At 42.6% G+C, this 17,004-nt stretch overlaps 1 protein-coding gene and 1 long non-coding RNA gene across 3 annotated transcripts in view; both read right to left on the minus strand.

The window, feature by feature from the left end:
• Positions 1–17,004, minus strand: part of LOC144586869 (uncharacterized) — a 253,973-nt gene that overhangs the window by 163,428 nt on the left and 73,541 nt on the right. The gene's annotated exons all lie outside the window — the stretch shown is intronic.
• On the minus strand, positions 9,847–15,058 carry LOC144586866 (uncharacterized). Of its 2 annotated transcripts, none has more exons than XR_013541935.1 (2): positions 10,033–15,058; positions 9,847–9,998 (listed from the first exon to the last, which is right to left on the minus strand). XR_013541935.1 is itself a non-coding variant. In XM_078385831.1 (2 exons), exon 2 carries the CDS (start codon positions 14,088–14,090, stop codon positions 10,551–10,553), a length of 3,540 nt encoding a protein of 1,179 aa, XP_078241957.1. In that variant the 5' UTR covers positions 14,091–14,780; positions 14,815–15,058; the 3' UTR covers positions 9,847–10,550. The 2 variants fall into 2 exon arrangements, 1 of the variants encoding a protein (XP_078241957.1); XM_078385831.1 differs by having other exon boundaries at positions 9,847–14,780; positions 14,815–15,058.

The raw sequence follows: 17,004 nt of genomic DNA on the forward strand, positions 1-17,004 counted from the left end.
GCTGCTGAGTGGGATTTTTAAAATAGAGGGTTGTATTTTACTGCAGTGACTGTGTTTTGGTGTTGCTTATGTTTTTTGGCATTGTATTCATTGATCCTTTTAGTATACTCATAGCTGCTAACGTAAACACTGACTTTTTAATTGTTGTAAGCTGCCTTGGGTCCTTTTTAACGAGAAAGGTGAGTTAAAAATATTTTAAATCAATAAATTAATAAATAAAATATTGTAATAAACTCTTCTGGACACTAGTCATGGGTTGGGTATGTGGTTCTCTTAACGTCCACAGATAGGAATGTGCAGCCCCTGGGCCTCTCAAGGTCATTTTGTGGAAGAAAAGGCTGTGGGCATCTTCAGATCATTATGGGTTTAAGGATCAGAGATAACATGTTTGGGGCTACAGTCCTCATGTCCTGTTTTTGAACTTCATTTAGGAAAGTTGTTGCCTCTCATGCAAGACAGAAGGCTGTAACAGAAGGTCTGGTCCAATTTCTTCTATATTTTTGATAGGTCTGTTAGACCTTAGGATGCCAGCTGGAGTGTCAGGGAGGCAAATTTGAGAGCAGGTGTTCATCTTTCAATTTTTTCAGATGACACCAGAGCCCAACGGATTAGTGCAAAAAAGTTCATGGCCATGCTGTATCTGTGCATGCCAAAGAGTCAAGGATGTGGGGGAGGGAACTGAGGAGAGTGTTTATGAGTAAAAGAACTTGAGCCCATTGTGCCATTTATGACAAAGCAGGGAGTGTTGCACTAGTATCATAACTCACAAGTCTTCTTGTTGCACCATCCTTGGCAGTGATAGTGTAGGATCTGGGGGTGAAAGAAGTTCCTTGTCACCTGGTCTTCCCTGGACCTTAACAGGGATGCAGAGTAAAAGCAAAGAAACAAACAAAACACCCTCTTCATTTTTCCTATATTTTGGAAGTAAAGCAGTATATGAACCCTAGCCGGAATGGTAACAACATTTGCTGCTTGGTACAGTTTGTCATGCGCTCACATATCAAGACTTTTGCCATATTACCTTCTTAGCTGCTGTTTGTTGTTTTGTATTTTAGTTTTTTGAGTTTTTTGTCCTGGATTCTGGCCCTGTTTACCTAAATAACCTATGTGCTCCCTACCAAAATCACCTGGCCCACAAGCAGTTCGGCCCATTTCCCAATCTTTGCTTGCCCTATCTCTTCTTCTGAAACATCACAGGGGTCTACCCCATGACATCACAACAGCTTCCCTTTGGTACTCAGTTGTTTTGCCCCAAATCTCAGAGAATGGGATGCTGTTTGATCCGGCAAGTTCTTACAACCTCCGTGCATTTCCCTGCTGCCTTTGTGAAACTAGTGATGGCTGGATTGGCTTTGCATCAAAAGGGTTGGAGAGTTCACAACCCATTCCAAGTACTGTACAGTATTCACTTGTCAGCCTTTCCCTGGAACCAGCCTGGAACCAGCCTTCTTCCAGGTTTCGAGGCTCAGCACACATGACTTGGGAACAATGCCCAAGCAATACCAAGCACACAGACATCTCAGATTTAAAGGGGGAAAGAAAAGTTCCTTTCAAAGCATTGCACTCGATTTCATGTTACATATTCTTCGGTGGGTTCAAACTGATTAGCTGGAGACTGAGATAGGTGGGATGCTGTTGCTGCAGAGAGCCACAATTAGCATTAGCCCCCTAGCCTGAGCGTGCTTTTTATTTATGCATTAGTAACAGTGCTCGGTGACAAGGCAGGGAGCCTTTGCAGATTCACCGTCTCAGCTCCGCTCTGCAGTTTGCATAATCTCCTTACTTGTGGCTGTACAAGTTTCCTCTGGCAAATTCTGAAAGCTGCTTTTAGATCTTGTTCAAATAATAAACCCTCCCATACTTATTACTGTTTCTTTTGCAGGAGGTTTGGGGGGGATGAGCTGACTGTCTTGACCAAATCCCCCTTGAGTTTTCTGGATATTTTGTGGCCAATAAATATAGCTAATGCTGGTCAAAAGCAAATTTACTCTTCCAGTGACTGGCCTGGGCTGCTCTGCTGTAGCTCACACAGGGAGCCATAAATGATACGCTTTTGTGATTATGCCAAGTTCTTTATCCCCAAGCAAGTTCTCTTGCCATACACTATTATTTTAATCATTAGACCATTCCATCACAAAAGAAAGTGTGCATTTGACTAAAGCAACTGCTTTTTCTCCCTTGTGCCAACTGAATTTTTATCTGTTTATGAATTCCATGAGCATGGTCATAGACGATGGTGTTTAAAAAAACAACACCTCAGGGAAGTTGGGAGATTGTATATTTATTTCTATCAATTGCCTAGGATCCAGTAGTACAGCAGAAATAAAACGGACATGTTTCCACAGTTGGTATTAAACAAACAACAACAAAAATCCTGTTGCACAGTTCTACCTGGCCAACTGGAATGATGTCATAGCCAGTAGCAGATTGTTGCTGATTAGAGAGTCCCTTTTTCTAACTTCAAGGTGTGCATGCTTGGAATGCAATGAGATGTTGTTGAAAAAGGAAGCCTTTAATCTATGGCGATTTGCTGCTGCTTCTGAGGTCAGTCCTGTTGCACAGCTAGAATGTGCGCATCAGGATTTCACCCTTAGATTATTAAATTAACCATGCTTATGAATCCATTAGTTTTAACGTAGGTAACACCATGGTGTTTTAGCTATAAGGACATTTGTTCAGGGTTAGTATGATTTCCAGAGAAGTAACTAAAAGAGTGCAGTATGCAAACAGCTTGTGGAGCGTGTGTGTGTGTGTGTGTGTGTGTGTGTGTGTGTGTGTGTGTGTGTGTGTGTGTGTGTGTGATTTCCAGAGAAGTAACTAAAAGAGTGCAGTATGCAAACAGCTTGTGGTGTGTGTGTGTGTGTGTGTGTGTGTGTGTGTGTGTGTGTGTGTGTGTGTGTGTGTGTGTGTGTGTGTGTGTGTGTGTGTGTGTGTGTGAACCCCTCCCCAAGCAGCATCTTATCTCATAACTCTTCAAACAAAGACCCACCAAACAATTTGCATCACTCCCCACAATGGTCTTCTTTTGAAACTCAGTGTTCCTATTTGGCAATGGCGGTGGCAGCTGTTTGCCTGTTGTTCAACTCCCCTTAAGAAATTTTTGCCAGGCATTGACAACTATGCCATGAAACTTTGGAACTAAGCCTGAGAAAGACTGATTACCATCAAGAGCTAGCTTTCCACTTAATTTTTTTCAGTGGTGCAATAAAGCTATTGCCTGCTTCTGCATTTGTACTGGTGATTTTTGCTGGTGGTGGTGTTTTGTTTTGTTTGTTCTTTTTGGAGGGACCACACATCCCTTTACTGATTTATAATTCACATTGTTCAGTCATAGTTCTAATCCAGTGCTTCGTAAAACTATGTTCCCAAAACATTTTGTTTCAATTCCCAGAACAAATCATAGTTACGAGAGATTGAGGACTTGTATTTGTAGACAGCTTGTAGCCAGAACAGGTGGGGGGCCCTCAAAATTTTGCGAGGAGGTCCCCCTATCTAAGTCCACTAGCTGCCATCCAACTGTAGATGCCCAAGTCTGCGAACCACTATGTAAATTATTATCTAGCACTACAGGAACCACCAGCAGCAAGCCTTACATTTTCACAATTTTCTTTCCTTCAACTTCTGTGCCATGGCTGTGAGAGACTGAAAACATTCACACATTGATTTTAAAAGATAAGCTTCCATTATTTTAATCCAAAAATGCCAATTTTGAGCTAGGATTTACAACCCAAGCTTGTTTAAGCGAATTATAAGGCCTGACTGCACTGTTTCCCCTAAAATAAGACCTAACCTGAAAATAAGCCCTAATATGATTTTGCAAGATGCTCGTAATATAAGCCCTACCCCAACATTAAGCCCCAGTTAACTGAAACCCCGCCCTCCACCATTGTGCAGCAACCAGAAGATGATATGACTGTATTTGAATAAATGTAGATTGTTGTACAGGAAAAAAAAATAAAACATCCCCTGAAAATAAGTCTTAATGTGTTTTTTGGAGCAATAATTAATGTAAGACCCTGTCTTATTTTTGGGGAAACAGAGTAGTTCAACAATACAGCTAAATTTTTGCAGCATTGCTTCTGGACAATCCAGGTACCTTTGCCTGTCTTTGGCTGGTAGACTAGCTAAGCAAAGATGGGTTTGGCCACAGTGATCCATGCTTTAATTACTATAATGTCCTACATATGGAGTTGACACTGTTGTTTGGCATGCAATCTGGAGACCATGACTTACCGTAAATCCTGTTGCTTAGTTTAGCAAGTCATACTAGAGTAGGCCCATTGAATCAATGAAAAGTAGGTGAGTCAGTTCCTCCATTAATTCCATTAATTTCTGAGGAAAGTTCATGACAGCGAAAAGAAAGGCTGGTAGGAAATATCTTTCTTTATGTTAAGTGCAAAGACTCGAAAGGGAAAGAGGAGGAAATATTGCAAGAACTTGCCCCTAATTTTGTACCTGAGACATTCTGTCTTTCCTTTGATTGAAATATGAAACACTTCTAGTGTTCAATTCCTCCACTTTTGTCTTTTTTTCCTTGTTACCATTTTAACAGCATAATCACACCTTTTCAAAAATCAATATTCAATTTAATCTTCTCATTGTACACCAGCCCATGGAATAAAAAAATAGTATATATATATATAGTCTTTGCTTGCCAAATCCTGATGTTCACAATCATATTCCTGCCTTGAGTCTCTTCTCAATGTGCTGCATTAAGAAGTCCACACCATCATGGTTCTGAACATAATACTCCAGCCCTTACAAACCACCAGTGACTGGAAGCACTGATAAGTGGGTTCTCCGCTTCAGATCTTTATGCTAACCACTCAGAGGTCTGCCTGACTTCCAGGTGAGCTGGAACTGTCTGTCTTCAACATCCATTTTGTTTCAATGCTTTCAGGCATAATACCTTAAAGTCTTATTTCCCCTCAGGCAGCTATGAAGGAAAATTGGGTGCCATCCACAGACCTGTGACACATTTCAAATTTCACATACTGTTCCATTGGCACTGAAGATCATTTGTATGTCTGTGTCTGTCTATGAAGTATCAAATAAAAACTGGCTGAGGGTATGCGTTTGGTCACAATATGGATTATTACCATGCATGCTGACCTGAAGGTTTTTTTTTTAAGGGATATCTTAAAGTGCACATTATTGTGTGCATGTATACAGTTTATCATCTAACCTCCAGCTGTGCATTCTGTCTATGGACTAAACTTCCTTTCAGTGGTTCAGTCTGTTTTCACACTAACAGGTGTGTGTCCATGCAGCTGCTTTCTCACCCAGACTCAGCTTTGGAAAAATGTTGAACGCTGAAACTACACAACTCTAAATGTGTCCTGACTCTACTTTTACAACCTAGCCCCTGGACAGTTATGTTCTGGAAGTATTTCTAGAAGCACTGTATTTCAGACATGTTTAAATTAGGGATGTAATTGAAATAAACTACCAGCATCAATTTGGTCTGGATTATTTGCTTTACAAATTGCAGCCCATTAGGTCTGAGTTGATTTGTAGCCAGCTCATTCCAATTCATATTCAAATATTTGTATGTTTTTGTATATGTCTGAAGTGTGGGGGGAAAAAAACAGGAAAAGGGGGGAAATAAAGGGCTCAAACTGGAGATGGGAGGATGAAACCTAGTACTATCCACTACTGCTCAATCTCCTTTTTAGGAAGGAAGGAAGGAAGGAAGGAAGGAAGGAAGGAAGGACTAAATAAATAAATAAATAAATAAATAAATAAATAAATAAATAAATAAATAAATAAATAAATAAATAAATAAATAAATAAATAAATGGGAAGTGGACAAATACCATTGTTTTGCTGTGGAATCTGAGTAAATTCCAAAGTGAAAGTACATACTTAGTTTAATTGGCATGTGCTCTGATCTCTGACTTCATTAACAATAAATACTGGTCTGGTTTAAAATTCAGTTCCCTATTGGATTTAGAGTGTTTATAACAAACCCACACTGATTTTTTTAAACCACCCAGCTTTAAACAGTTACTCATTACCAACAACAGGCCATATAAAAGGATGCAATCAAAGAGACCAAAGGCTGTGGGGGAAAAAACAAAAACAAACAAACAAACAAACAAAACCCAAACACGAGTTTTCCCATATCTGTTCCAGCAATATTGCACTGTAGGACCTCACTATGTAGTAGAAAATTTGATTCATTCCTGTACAAACAACAGCTGCACAGAAAAAGCATGAGAGAATAACTTAAGTCTCAGTAGCCCAACCCTTTTCACAATGACTATATATTAAAAAAAGAAATACTTTAAGCAAAAAAGTATCTTTACTTACAGTTGCTATTTTTAGTTGCAGACAGTAAACAAATGTGGGAGACACTCCCTCAATCTTTCCTGCATGCTCAAAGGTCAGGAAGGGAGAGAGAGTCTAACAAAAAGGAAGCAAAGCAAATAAACAGGAAGAAAGGAGGAACAATACAAAGGCATGAAAAATAACTTTGCCAATAGGTTAGTGGGAAAAGAGAATCACTTTAGGTCCTACAACTATATCTCCGTGATTTCTACTGTATATGGACCTGAAATATTGGTTGCCATTTCACACATCTGGAGAAGGGGGGGGTGTAGTCCATAAAACTATATGCCATAATACAGTTTTTAGTTGTTAGGGATCTTTCTTGCTTTTCCAGTAGCTAACTAATCTACTATAAAGTGATACTGAAGCATTACCAATAATATCACATGCTAAGGGAAAGTAAGCAAAATAGTACAAGATTTTGAGGTCTTTTTTAAAATACCTTGTAAGAAATCAGCAAACAATAGACAGCAAGGAAATATGGAAGAAAATAATGCTTGATTTCAATTGTCCCCCAGGTCTTGTCAAATTCTGGAATTTTCCACTCATGAATAGCGGTTTACAAGGGCAAGAAGGTATTCTTGGGAGAGTGAGACAGTGCAATGTTTTTCTGTTGGTCATTTGAAGGTAAACAAGGGTTAATTTGCAAGTATGATTGTTGAGGCTCGTGTCTCTGGGGAATCCCACAATGGGAGGGGAAATGTTTGGTTGTTAAAATATATAACATTGTAAAAATGTTTAATTGTTAAAATATGCCTTCCCCTTCATGTTCAGATTGACCTATACCTCTCTCTCTCCTCTCTCTCTCTCTCTCTCTCTCTCTCTCACACACACACACACACACACACACACACACAGACACGCATAAGAATAATATTTCTTACTTTATGTAAAAATTGAATTTTCTTAAATCAGGAAACACCTCACCCTTAATTCTGGGACATATTATTAATCATATCCATTCTGAAGTGTAAACAATAATGTGCATACATGAAATATGTCACAGTTCCAAGCAAGGAAGGACTTATCACACTCTGTTTGACAATTCTTTAACAAAATAATAATCTGGTGCTTTAAAGGAAGAGGGAAAATACAAGTGGAAGCAGAAATACAAATGAAAATACGGTTTTGCCAATAAGGCTGACAAAATATAGGCCTATGAAGAAAACAAATAATCCCCTCCCAATATAATTAATGTAAATATTGATGCAAAATGCCCAGGTGCTGGCTCTGAGTGATTGATCTTAGTGTAGAGAGTGATTTAAAATAACCTGAAAAAGATATCCTACAGTACCTGTTCAGATTGAGGTATGCTGATGCAAGTCTACATAGGGTACTAAGAAATATGGATGAGCAGTCAGATTTGAAAATATTCAGAATTTACCAAATAGGGCCATTCAGATAGTTCCAAACATATCTGAATCCAAATTTGATCGTTGGAATACACATAATAATAATTCCTAATATTCTGAATCCCATTTACTCCTATAGCTTAGAAACCAAAAGGCTAGGTTACTGCTTCCTACAGGAAGAAATGAAAATGAAACCTATTTCTTAGACATCCTGGAATGATTTCTGGAAAAAATGAAACTTAAAGAGACTCTGGCAAAAAAAAAAAGGTAGTGGGGCAAAGGAAGGTGTCTCATAACTGATGTTGCCATGGGTTTCCCAAGTCAGAAGGCTGCAGTGAGAGCAAAAATGTCAATAACGCCTGTCTGCACCAATGAAATCTAGAAGCAGGCACAGATAGCAAAAGATATTTTTCATAGTGGTTCTTTCCAGTTGAAAGGTGGGCATAGCTACTTATAAATCCTCTGAGCATTACCCGTTAGGATATGCTCTAGAACAGGGGTCCCCAACCTTTTTCACCCCACAGACCGGCAGGGGAAGGCGGGGCACCTCCCGCGCTCATGCGCATGTGTGAACAAGCACACACTCTCGCACAAACAAGTGTGAGTTTGTGCACATGTGCAAACAGCAGTGTGGTGCTTATCTAGGTGTGCTTGCGCTTGTGTGCATGAGCAAAAGGTGGCGCAGCACTCATGGGCATGCTGGAGTGCGCATGCATGTGCAAATCAGCTGTGTAGTGGTGAGTGCGTGTGGAGGTGGGGCAGGAGGTCTGTCTCCATGGCCCGGTCCGGCTCAGGCCATGGACCAGCACTGGGCCACAGATCGGGGGTTGGGGACCTCTGCTCTAGAACAAGCCTGCACTACAGCAGTTTTCTCTGTGCTCTTTTCTGAATCATCAACTTACGTCTACATTCTCTACATCTCATTGTATATTGCTTACTGAAATATACAGTGGTGCCTCGCTTAACAAGCGCACCGTTTAACGACAAATCCGCATAGCGACGCGTTTTTTGCGATCGCTAATGCGATCACATTGCGATGTTTAGATAGGCCAAAAATCGCATTGTGATGATCGGTAAGCGTTTGGCTTACCGATCTTCCCATTGCGATGTTCTAAAAACAGCTGATCGGTGGGTCCAAAATGGCCACCAGAAGAATAAAATGGCTGCCCACTCCATTTTTGCGCCCTGCCCTTGCTTACCGAGGTGGCAAAAATGGCAGCCGGATGGGGAATCTTTGTTTACTGGTGAGTTTTCGCCCCATAGGAACGCATTAAACAGAGTTTAATGCGTTCCTATGGGATTTTCAGTTCCATTTAGCAATGTTTCCGGATAGCGATGTTAATCCTGGAACGGATTAACGTTGCTATGCAGGGCCCCACTGTAATTAGGAATAAGATTTAGAATTAGTAGATTCATATAACAATGTATTATAAATCAACAGGGTAATATTCTATTATGTTTAGGCTCCTTTGGGGGGGCTATCAAACAGGGGTAATAAGAATTTGTTATATAGAGACAAATATATTAAATTAATAGACTTTGTGTCTGTGCATGTGTGCATATGATTTTCATTGGAAGGGTTTGAGTTTTGCTGTTGCAGAATCAGATTTTGTTCTTCTTTGGGTAGAGTCTGCAGGCAGTGTGGAACATGGGCATGGTAAAAGAAACAGGCACTTGGAAAAGGCTGCAGGAGTGCTGCCTGCACCACTGCAGCAGCTTCTACAGTGAGGAGTGAGTGAAGGAGAAAAAACAAACAGAACCTATAAGTGCTCTTATGAACTCCACCCCAACAACATCCATCACCCAGCAGTCTTGTTCAGCATTGACTTTATGAAAGAGCAGCAGGCAGCAGTATAGGGTGTGTGTGTCTCTGCCAACCTAGTAGTTTGGTGTGCTTTGCCAGGTATGGAAGACACATGCATACCTAATAAAATTGAGTGGGTCAGAAAGGTGTCAAGGCATTCCCACCATGGTGTCTGGGGCAGTAAGCTGGCAAATGCCAGAAATATTGGGATTGCCACTGTAACACCTAACCCATGATGGGGCAACTTAATGGAAATCTGACTTTCTACTGTGACAAACCCAGACCTACTGGGATATGCCACACGTTAACTAAGCTGCCACCAACCATTCCCTATAAGAAGTCACACAGACCAGGGATGGATTTTTAACCAATAAAAGAATAAGGTTTATTTAAATACAACACACAGGGAAAATAAAATGATCAGGTGAATAAGATAAAGTAACGTGGCTTATTCTCATTCATACATGCATACAGTTTGGTTCACACAGAACCCTTAACTTGAAGCACAGACCCTGAACCTATCAGTTCTGGCTAACCAACAGACACCTGAACCTATCAGGTTGGTACTCTGACACACAGTAGTACCCTGTCTGACACACAGACTCCCACACCAGCTTCTTCTTCCCAGCTGCTGCTTCTTCACATCCCAGCGTCTCCTTAAACTCTTCACACACGCTCCACATATATATACAGTACAGCCCCTCCTCCTGATGTCCCGCCTTCCACTCCCCATAGGATGGAACTTTCCCTCCAAACCCATGACAGACAGGTAACATCAGTGCTGTATGTAACACCTCCCCTCTTTATAAGTTGTTTTGTAGGGGGAAAGCTAAGGTGCTTTTTCCCAAAAAAACAACCTGGATAAAACACACAAAACAGTTATACATTCAATATCATACTTACTTATACTTACATTCTAAGTTAACCATATCAATTAGGCATTTAAACATTTACCATATACATTACATCAATTTACCTTTATTCATACAAACCAAATTCAAAAAACAGGTACATTTAACTTTTTGTCATCAATATATACATAGTCCATGTTTCTTTCGCCGTCTTCATTCTTCAGGTCTTCTTGACAAGGCGTCAGCAACACAGTTCACTGACCCTCTGACCACCTTCACTTCAAAGTCATAGTCCTGCAGGTTTAAAGCCCACCTCATAAGTTTGCTATTGTGGGTTTTCATTGTCTTTAACCATTGCAGTGGTGAATGGTCAGTGCACAGAGTAAAATGTCTTCCCCAGATGTAAGGCTTGGCCTTCTGGATCGCGTAGACTATGGCCAAACACTCCTTCTCCACGGTTGCCAAATGTCTCTCACCTTTTTGAAGTTTCCTACTCAGGTAGGACACTGGATGCTGGTCACCATTCTCATCCTCCTGGCACAGAACTGCTCCTACCCCGCTGTTAGACGCATCGGTGTAGATGATGAACTCCCGGTCGAAGTCTGGAGCACGCAGCACTGGATAGTTGATGAGGGCCTCCTTCAACCTCTGGAACGCCTCCTCACAGTCGCTGGTCCACGGGATGCGGTCATCAGTCTTCTTCCTCGTCAGATCGGTCAGCGGAGCCGCAATCTCGCTAAACCTCGGGATGAACTTTCTGTAGTAGCCCACCAACCCAAGAAATGATTTGACTTTTTTCTTGGTGTTGGGTCTGGGCCAATCACGAACAGCTTCTATTTTGGCCTCCAGGGGTTTTATCACTCCTCCCCCTACCATGTGACCCAAGTATTTTATTTCTGGGCTACCCAGCTGCAGTTTGTTCTCTTTGCAGAGCCTAGGCCAAAGCACTTCCTCCCCTGGGTCAAAGTGCCTCTCCCTGCCTTCCTGGTCATCCCAAGCTTTCTTTCTGACCTTTTGAGCTTGCAGGGTCTCTGCTGCTAGCTCTAGGTTTCTCTTTAGGTCTTTCCTTAAAGAGTCTATATATGTCACAACATCTTGTGGGTCATCCTGGGTGATCTGCTCTCCATTTTGTTTGATCAAATCAAGGGGCCCTTTCACCCTTCTCCCAAATAAAAGTTCAAATGGACTGAACCCGGTACTGGCTTGTGGCACTGATCGATAAGCAAACAAAAGGGATTGCAGCTTCTGGTCCCAATTGTTTGGATTCTCTGCCAAGTAAGCCCTAATCATGCGCATTAGAGTCCCATTGAACTTCTCAGTTAACCCATTACTTTCAGGATGATAGGCAGTGGTTTCCTTGTGCTTAATTCCACAGATTTGCCATAAGCGTTTCATGAGCTTTGATGTGAACGATGCGCCCAAATCTGTGATTATTTCTGAGGCAAATCCCATCCTGGACATATACCCCACCAAGGCATCTGCCACTGTGTTAGTTTCAATGTTAGTCAAGGGTATGGCTTCAGGGTACCTCGTGGCATGGTCCACAATGGTGAGAATGAACCTGTTCCCCCTCTTTGTGGCCTTGGGCAAAGGTCCCACAATATCCACCCCTATGCATTTGAACGGAGTGTCAATCACAGGCAAAGGGCACAACTTTGCTTTGGTCCTGTCGCGGCTATTCCCCTGCCTTTGACACACATCACATTGTTTACAGAACTCCCTGATCTGCTTCCCTATGTCAGGCCAGTAAAAATTCTGTGTGATTCTCTGCTGTGTTTTGTTCACCCCTAAGTGTGCAGCAAACATGTCAGAGTGCCCCCTTTGTAAGATCATGGGGCGATACTTTTGAGGTACCACCAGCTGACTTCTGATCCCATCTCCCCCTTTTGAGATATTCCTCAGGGTCTCTCTATATAAAATCCCCTTTTTCTCCAGAAATCTCACTGGGGTTTCAGGTGTTAGCTGGGCGTCAGTCACCTGTTCAAAACACTTTTGGAGAGTGGCGTCTGCCTTTTGCTCTTGTCCAAATCTGCTGTCTGTGGTTAAGGTTTCCACCACAGCTTCTGAACTCCCCTCTGCTTCCGTCTCTGGCTCATCATTACCCCCCTGAACTGTCCCCGTGGTGGCTTGTGAGCGTGTAATCACTAGCACCCGTTTCACATGTTCAGCCAGGTCATTTCCCACGAGCACGGCTGCTGGCAGAGTCGATGAAATTGCTAGCCGCCAAACTCCCCTCCAGCCTTGAAAGTTGACAGGTACCTCCGCGATTGGCAGTGAGATTACCTGCCCCTCAATCCCTGCCACCTTCATGCTCTCATTTGGGATTACATACTCCCTAGGAATAATATCTGGATGGCACAGGGTCACCTGGGAACAAGTGTCCCGCAGCCCCCGATACTGATGTCCAAGTATTCCTACGTCCACCCCTGCTGTTTCAAACAACTGGGAATCTGTTCTCACCAGCAGGCAGCGCCTGACCTCTACAAGAGGACCATTTTCCTCAGCCTGATCAGCAGATGTAGCTGTTCCAGATTGAGTAGCCATGGCAACAGGCTCCCTCAGTGACAATGAGCCTTGCTCTTTCTGGACACAGAACACAGCTTTTGGCTTGGTTCCACTCGATTCCTGAGGCACAATTCCTTTTAGCTGCTTTAATTTCTCACACTCTGAGATTAGATGGCCCTTTCCCTGACAGAAATAACATTTTCTGGTGTATTTTGAATCTCTCTCATCTTGTTTTGGTTTTCCCTCCAAAATCTGAGGTCTTGGTTTCATGTCGGAGGGCTTCCCTTCACCATGGGCCCCTCCCCCTTGCTGGCTTTTCCCTGGTCCCTGAGAGTACTTGCTGTAGGTTTCTTTAGGTTTCCCCATCGCTTTCCCCTCACCCAAGGGCTTTCTTATTTGGGAAATAAAATCTGCGATCTCTGCGGCTTCTGCCACAGATTTTGGTTTCCTTTCCCTCACCTGGAATTTCAGTTCCCCATGCAGGACTGAATAGAACTGTTCCAGCGCTATCAAATCTTTAAGCTGCTGAAAGGTCTCTGTCCCCTCCTGAGATAGCCATTTCTCAAGCAGCCTCACCAATTGGGCCCCCACTTGGGTAAAAGTCTGCTCTGGTTTCTTTGTGAGGGACCTGAATCTTTGCCTCAGCTGTTCCGCATTTATCCCATGTCTTGCAAACACCAGTTTTTTAAACTCTGCAAAATCTTTCATCAGTTCCTCAGGCATCTCGGCATAGACTTCGGCCAGGCTACCACTGATTAAAGATCGCATGATGGTCATCTTCTCAGTTTCCCTCACTGAGAAGTCCACAAACGCTCTTTCCACTAAGGAAAAGAACACCTCAGGACAATCTCCCTTGTGGTACACAGGGAATTTCTTCAGGTCAGCTTTAGACAGTTGGCCTCCCTCAGAATCCCTATTGTTATTATTGTTCAGGTTCATCATTTCCAATTTTCTTAACTCATACGCCATCCTTTCTTTTTCCAGAGCAATTTTCTCTCTCTCTAATCTTTCTTCTCTTTCCATTTTCTCTAATTCAAATTGTCTTTGCCTTTCCCTTTCCCTTTCCTCCACTTCAAATTGCCTCATCCTCAGTTCATGCTGTTGGGCTATGAGCAATTTTCTGAGTTCTGGGTTCTGCTCTCCTGTGCTGTCACCTTGCACTGAGCCAAATTCATCCTCAGAACCTTGGTCAATCTGGGGGTCTTTCACTTCACCCATTTCTGCCATCTGGCTTCGAGTCAAGGGCATAATCCCCCCTCAGAACAGGCTGCTTTAAAAAGTCAAGCCTCAAAATAAAACGACCACTTTTTTTTTCTCTTTTGCCTCAGAACCAGCTTTCCCTATAGATTGCTGCTGTCCTTTCAGCACTACTTGCAACAGTTGCAAGCTAGAGCCTACCCCCCTCTGCTGGGCCTCTCAGCAGGCAGGCTAAATCACTTCTACTTTACAGTTTTGCCTCAGCTTTTTTCCCGCCAAAAACAGGCTGCCTCAGAGCACCCTAATCTGGTCCCCAATCTGAGGTTACACGTTCTTCTACTAGTGCACCCCCCCCGTGAGGTACACCTAGAAGATTACCTACGTGCTCTCAGATTGTCCCTGACTAGACCCCCCTTGCTCTGGGCACACTTGCCAAGGCTTTGCTGGACCGCTGGACAACTGGACCAGTCGTATCCCACACGCTGGACACCAATCAATGTGACAAACCCAGACCTACTGGGATATGCCACACGTTAACTAAGCTGCCACCAACCATTCCCTATAAGAAGTCACACAGACCAGGGATGGATTTTTAACCAATAAAAGAATAAGGTTTATTTAAATACAACACACAGGGAAAATAAAATGATCAGGTGAATAAGATAAAGTAATGTGGCTTATTCTCATTCATACATGCATACAGTTTGGTTCACACAGAACCCTTAACTTGAAGCACAGACCCTGAACCTATCAGTTCTGGCTAACCAACAGACACCTGAACCTATCAGGTTGGTACTCTGACACACAGTAGTACCCTGTCTGACACACAGACTCCCACACCAGCTTCTTCTTCCCAGCTGCTGCTTCTTCACATCCCAGCGTCTCCTTAAACTCTTCACACACGCTCCACATATATATACAGTACAGCCCCTCCTCCTGATGTCCCGCCTTCCACTCCCCATAGGATGGAACTTTCCCTCCAAACCCATGACAGACAGGTAACATCAGTGCTGTATGTAACATCTACCTGCTTGAAAGGACACTCCTGGATTTGACATTGGAAACTTGCATTGATGTGATTGCTTTTCTGGTCAGAGAAGAGTGCAACATTATGGGTCAAGTGGTCTATGTTTTCTGAGGTTTTGAGAGTGTGGCACAGGTCTTTAGTGGTGAAACAACCTTCCTTAGCCAGATGATTCTAGTGTGCCAGGTCTTGCCTGCCATGATGGAGGACATAATGAAAGGGCAGTCTAGGTGGATGCAGAGGGAGAACAGCATTTTTCCCAGCCTGAAGTCATGGCTCTAGCCAGCAAGCTAAGTGACTTGCTCCAGCAGCGTTGCCTCCTTGTGGAAGGAGGAGGAATATGTTCTAGTAACCCTCTTGGGCCCTCCTAACTAAGCAGTGGGCAATGGATATTATGCAGCAGCAAGAGATTGGGAAAATGCCAGCCAACTGTGCATCATATGGTGCAGCAACTAGTGAAGAAGATCTGATTAGCACTGATGGGTCACACAGAGCAGGAAGAACCTAGCAAAATTCATAGCAGATAAACAGCAGTACCAACGATTGTCTCCTAGAGTCCAAGTCCCTCACCCCTGGTGTCAGGGTTTGATACCTTGTCCATTTAAGAACAAGGTGAATAGCTTATCTCAGTGGTTCTTGACGTGGGCGATAATGCCCCCCAGGGGGCGATTTCATTTTTCAGGGGGGCAGTAGAATGAAAAGGGGCAGCGTGGGGGCGCTGGAGCAAGCCAAACCTGTGAAGATGGCTGCAGTCTTTTTACAGTGTGCATGAATATATATTTTCCTCCAATCTTAATTTAGTTTCAGAGTTTTTGTCTTGAAATTTTCAGTTCCTGCATTGTGGTTTGTTTTTATGCCCTTTTTATATTTCTTTTTGCGTCTTAAAATTCGTTTGCAACTAAATCATTAAATGTTACTTTTTTTTCTTGGAATTGAATTTTGTTTTCAGGGGTTATTGGATTTAAGTGTCTTAAATAAATAAATAAATAAATAAATAAATAAATAAATAAATAAATAAATAAATAAATAAATAAATAAATAAATAAGATATCACCGTGGGGAGGGGGGCGATGATAACTTCCTTAATGGCTCAAGGGGGCGTTTCTTTCAAAAAGGTTAAGAACCACTGGCTTATCTGACTGCGTATCAGACTGCAACAACAGGGCAAGCTTTCTGAGACATTGATACCACTCCAGAGGAACGATATGGAAGAGGTAGAGACATACATGCAGGATCCATGCAAGCCAAAAGAGACCAGGCCCTTGTCTTACTGGACTGAGAAAGAATCTGTGAAGATCTGCTATCTTGCCCATCAACTAGTATGCTCAGTGTGAAAGTGTTCTCTCAGGTAGGTGACACTGTCACTCCACACCACTCACACCTGGAGCCTAGATCTGTAGAAAAGTGTATTTTCCTTAAGGTCAACCTACCATTGCAGGGCTTCGCCGAAGTCCCCTTTAAGTAAGAGAGAATGGCTCCATCTGTTCACTGTACTGGCCATGCCATGCTTCCATCTGCTGCCCTCTCCTTATCACTCCTTCGTTCATCCTACTGCTACTCCAATATTGTTTTCACTCACTAAGCTGTGCTCCACGCTATTGGCATAGTTCCCACAGGCTATCTGTTGCTCCAATCTCCTTTTTTCAGTATGGCCTGTCCTCTGCTTCCCCAATGTTGCTGCCATTTCCTCTGCTCGGGGTTCAATCAGTACGCCCATTGCAGTCATTTTCGAGTACCTAAGCACTGCTGGCTGTTGGTGTGCACTCTATTTGCTTGGCACAATCACTGGGAAGGTGTCAGAGGACACAGGGATATTCTTTAAAAATGTTTTGCCTAATTGTGTGAGTTTTTTTAAAAAGGGAAAATAACGCTTATATAGTATTCATATTGACTGCTATGTTCTGATATCCTCAAATTTAAATTTTTAAAATTCCTAATTCC

This window comes from Pogona vitticeps, chromosome 2, assembly GCF_051106095.1.
Source record: "Pogona vitticeps strain Pit_001003342236 chromosome 2, PviZW2.1, whole genome shotgun sequence".
NCBI classification, from domain to species: Eukaryota; Metazoa; Chordata; class Lepidosauria; order Squamata; family Agamidae; genus Pogona; species Pogona vitticeps.

What these genes read in the sequence shown, in the direction of transcription:
- LOC144586866 (XM_078385831.1), bottom strand. Translation starts at nt 14,090, where the DNA reads ATGCCCTTGACTCGAAGCCAGATGGCAGAAATGGGTGAAGTGAAAGAC.